This window comes from Merops nubicus, unplaced genomic scaffold (assembly GCF_000691845.1).
Source record: "Merops nubicus isolate BGI_N331 unplaced genomic scaffold, ASM69184v1 scaffold41588, whole genome shotgun sequence".
Lineage (NCBI taxonomy): Eukaryota > Metazoa > Chordata > Aves > Coraciiformes > Meropidae > Merops > Merops nubicus.
In genome coordinates, this window is record NW_008627111.1 from 737 (window position 1) to 4,983 (window position 4,247).

A 4,247-nucleotide genomic window follows, 5' to 3' on the forward strand; every position below is an offset into this window, starting at 1 on the left:
GCCACCAGTTGCTCGATACGTGAGGCTGATATTGGAAGGCTCTGGAAGGGACTGTCCCTGGGTCCTGTGAGTTTCCATTCTCTCTTCTTGCCGATGCCTCCCTAAATCTTTGTCCTGACACAGACATGTGAAGAAAGGAGGGTGGAGCTGGTGCCGCATCCCGCACCTTGTGAGCGCATTTCTGGGAGGGTCTCCTCCAAAGGATGCTCTCGGGGAGAGGCCCAGCAGCTGGAGAACCCCAGTGCTGGGTGCAAGATTAAAAATAAAGGATTTATCTGAGCTGGGCACCGTGAGGAGGTCCCTGAGGGGCAGTGGTGCTGGAGAGCCTGGGTGGGCTCCCGGAAGGTTTCGTTCTGCTCTTCATTAAGAACTGCCGGGTAATCAATAAGGAGGTGCTGAGCAGGCAGAGATTAACAGAGGGTCCCATCCTGCTGCCCATCCAGCGCCCTGCCCTGTCCATCCTGGCTCGAGTGCCCTGTCCTGGCATCCCTAAGGAAACCCCCCTGGGGCTGGGGGAGTTGAAGGCAGCGCCGGCGGCGTGGCAGCGGCTGACAAAGAGCAGTTGTGTGTGTGCCGAGGGGCTCGGCTGGGAGAGGGGGTGAGCTGCAGCATACCAATGGCACCAGCACCCGGCAGCACCCTCCCCACTCCTGCCTCCCGCTCCCAGGGGCTCGCTGGCTGCGATGCCAGCACCCAACCGGGTGTCTTTTTGGTGGGAAAATAAAGCACTCGGGTGTTTTTTTTTGGGGAGGGGGGCAGGAGGGTAGGGCTGGGTCCTGGCACAGCTCCCTGCAGGGCTGGGAGGAGGAATCCGGTGAGCAAACAGCCTGCCTTGCCTTTCCACAGGCGCCCCGGAAAACAGGAGCAGCTCGCAGCCTCCCCTTTGTCTGCCCCTTAATTAAGGGGAGGTAATTGTACTAATTGGGGAGCTGGGGCGGGGGCTGGATGAGGAGGAAGCTGTGCCAATCAGGAATATGCTGGCATGCGGAGACACGTGCGTTTTGTCACGTGCAAGTCTGGGATTTGCAGCCAGTCCTGGGCGTCTGTCTAAGAGGGTTCTGTGACTGGCGGTCTCTTTTGTTGGGGAAGTGGGTCACGGCCCCCCTGCCACCCCCACCCCCTGGCACCTCCCTCTCCAGGCACAGCGGAGGGCATGAAGTAGAACACAGGAACATAAGGAAAAACTTTGCTGTGAGGGTGGCAGAGCCTGGTGCAGGCTGCCCGGGGAGGTTGAGGAGTCTCCTGCTCTGGAGAGATTCCAAACCTGCCTGGATGCCATCCTGGGCACCCTGCTGTGGGTGACCTGCTGGAGCAGGGGGGTTTTGGATGAGATGATCTCCAGAGGTCCCTTCCAACCCCCGTCATGCTGGGATTCTGTGAATGTAGCAGCCTTCTCCTCATCCTTCCCTTTCCCCCTGCAACAGAGCTGGTGGCCCTGCCCCAAGCAGCTCTGCCAGTTGGAGGCTGGGGAGAGCCCTCTGCCCCCTGCGCCCTCTCACACAGCACCTCCAAGTGCTGCTTCCAGCTTCTTAAGTTGGTATTTTTAATGATTTTTGCAACGGGGTCCCCTCATGCCCCTGGTGAGATGGCTGCACCTCCCTCCCCTGCCTGGATCTGCCCAAACCGTGCCACCCCTCAGCACCCTGCTGCTCTCCTGCAGCTCCAGTGCTCCATTCCCAGCTCTCTTGGCTGTGGGTTCCCCCACGTCCCCATGACCAGGAGTTTCCTCCTGCCCTTCTTGGCAGCTGCCAGGTCTCGGGCAAGTTCCCAGAAACTGGACATACCTGGTGTGTCCATTCCTCCTCCTGCATCACCCCACGGCTGTGCCCCTTCCTTGCAGATCTCCGACATCTACATCAGTGGGGAGTCAGGGGACATGTCTGCCAAGGAGAAGCTGCTTCTGTGGACGCAGAAGGTGACAGCAGGTTACATCGGGGTGAAGTGCACCAACTTCTCCTCGTGCTGGAGCGATGGGAAGATGTTCAACGCCCTCATCCACAGATACAGGTAGAGCATCATTGGGGTGGGAGGACGGCCTGGGGACCTCCCCTGCCCATCGCTCTGGTTGGTGGTGGTCTGGAGTGCTTGGAGATGTAGGTGAGGCTTGCAGGGAGCAGATCTTCTTTTACCTGGAAACCGTCTCTTCTGCCAGTAGTTGGGAGGGGGAGCGCTTGGAAAGAGCAACAAATATATCAGGCTGCAAAAAGAAACATCTTGAATGAGGTCGGGGAGAGAGGCAAAATAGAAAAGCTTTTAAACTGGGAAGTGCTGCGTTGTTTTACGTGTTAGTGCTGCCCTTTCTGCTCTCCATAAATAGCAGCACTTTCATCCAAGGATTTTGGAGCTCTCCTGAGCAGCAATTAAACCTCTCACAGTTCCTTGAGAGACAGCACAGCCCCACAAACCTTCTGCCTGCTCAGCAAGTCAGAGCCGGGGCTGGCAGGGCTGGCTTCTGCCCTGGCTGCACACTCAAGGGCACTTGACACGGCCTTGAGAGAGCCTGCAGGAGGATAGCAAAGGCCCCATGTGAGGTCTCACTTCACAGCCTGAACATCCCCTTCCCAAGGGGGATGAGCTGAGGAGACGCTGCAGCCCAGGTCCCCTCTGGGCAGGGGCTCAGCCGAGCCCCCGGGAGCCGCCTCGGGCAGCGGTCCCCATCCAGGATGCTCTGCCCTGGGCACCTCATGCTGTTTGCCAACGTCTGAACTCTGGTGCACATCTTTCAGGCCGGATCTGGTGGACATGGAGAGGGTGCAGATCCAGAGTAACCGGGAGAACCTGGAGCAGGCCTTCGAGATCGCCGAGCGCCTGGGGGTCACGCGGCTGCTGGACGCCGAAGGTGGGCGGCTGCTGGAGGTGGCTGGGGGGGGGTCGTGCCAACCTCTCCCCCAGCTCCCATTCCTCACTGCCCTTCTGCTTCCTCCTTGTCAGACGTGGACGTGCCCTCTCCGGATGAGAAATCCGTGATAACTTATGTGTCTTCAATCTACGATGCCTTTCCCAAAGTCCCCGAGGGAGGAGAAGGGATCAGCGCCATTGTAAGTGCCTCTGTGGGCTGGGGAGCTGGCACGGTGGTTTGGGAGGCAGCTGCTGGTTGTGGGAAGGGTTGGGAAGTTCTCCATCCACCAGAGCAGATGTCTCATGGGTGGCAGAAGCTTGGGATGAGGAAGGAGCTTCCCCGTTAGATTATCTGCCCGATGTGCTGCTGTGCCTGTAGAGCCACCGTGTCATCCAGATTCTGCTGTGGGTTTGAGCTCACAGGAAAGCTAAGCTGGCTTCCAGGAAGCAGGTTGCAAGGAGAATCCTATTCCTCCTCTTCTTCCTCCTTCCTGTACCTGGGATGGCATTAGAGCAGGGAGGCACACACAGGCAGACAATCCACCCCATAGCTGTGACCAGGGCACCTCAGTTCCCTCTGTGCTCAGCTTGGCCGGGCTCTGCCTCTCCCCCACGGAGCCCTTTCCACCAGCAGTGCTCTGCAGGGGCTCTCTCACCCCACAGGAGGTGGATGCGAGGTGGCTGGAGTACCAGAGCCGTGTGGAGTCCCTCATCTCGTGGATCAAGCAGCACACGATACTCATGTCAGATAAATCCTTCCCCCAGAACCCTGTAGAGCTAAAGGTAGGTCCTGGCTAAGGTCCATCCACAATGTCCCATGTGCTTGATGCTGAGAGCTGTGTGGTGGCATTCCCCAGGGTTCATTCTGATGAGCCTTTCTCATCCCAGGCACTTTATAACCAGTACATACACTTCAAAGAAACTGAAATCCCAGCAAAAGAGCAGGAAAAAGGAAGGATAGAGGAGCTGTACAAACTGTTAGAGGTGAGTACCATGGTGGTTACCCCAGAGGCTTGTAGGTGGGAGTGTTGTGATTTTAGCAAGGCTAAAGTGTGCTCAGCTCAGGTTGATTTTGGAATGGAGAAGTGGAAATCACCCTGGGGGTAAGCAGCAGCACGCTGCAGGAGCAGAGGCAGAGCTGCTGCCTTGTAGCCTCACTTTCCTCACTGCAGTCTCTCCAGCCAGCTCGAGGAGGACATAAGAAGCACCATTCTGTTGCTGTTTTCTCCAGGTATGGATTGAATTTGGACGAATCAAGTTGCCCCAGGGCTACCACCCCAACGACGTGGAGGAGGAGTGGGGCAAGCTCATCATAGAGATGCTGGAGCGCGAGAAGCTGCTGCGGCCGGCGGTGGAGAGGTCGGTGTGTGCCCATGGCAGGCAGAGTGTCCCAGGGGGGACATCCCAAA

General features: G+C 57.9%; 1 protein-coding gene across 1 annotated transcript in view; it reads left to right on the plus strand.

Annotated features, from left to right (window-relative positions):
• Nucleotides 1-1,711: 1,711 nt before the first annotated feature.
• The window catches only part of LOC103778615 (microtubule-actin cross-linking factor 1-like), a gene marked incomplete at its 3' end in the record, with an annotated part of 11,520 nt that continues 8,984 nt past the window's right edge, over nt 1,712-4,247 (plus strand). Inside the window, exons 1-6 of the mRNA XM_008946210.1 lie at nt 1,712-2,007; nt 2,727-2,839; nt 2,932-3,038; nt 3,502-3,621; nt 3,727-3,822; nt 4,070-4,197. Coding sequence (XP_008944458.1) covers nt 1,712-2,007; nt 2,727-2,839; nt 2,932-3,038; nt 3,502-3,621; nt 3,727-3,822; nt 4,070-4,197 — 860 coding nt within the window. The remainder of the gene's footprint in view (nt 2,008-2,726; nt 2,840-2,931; nt 3,039-3,501; nt 3,622-3,726; nt 3,823-4,069; nt 4,198-4,247) is intronic.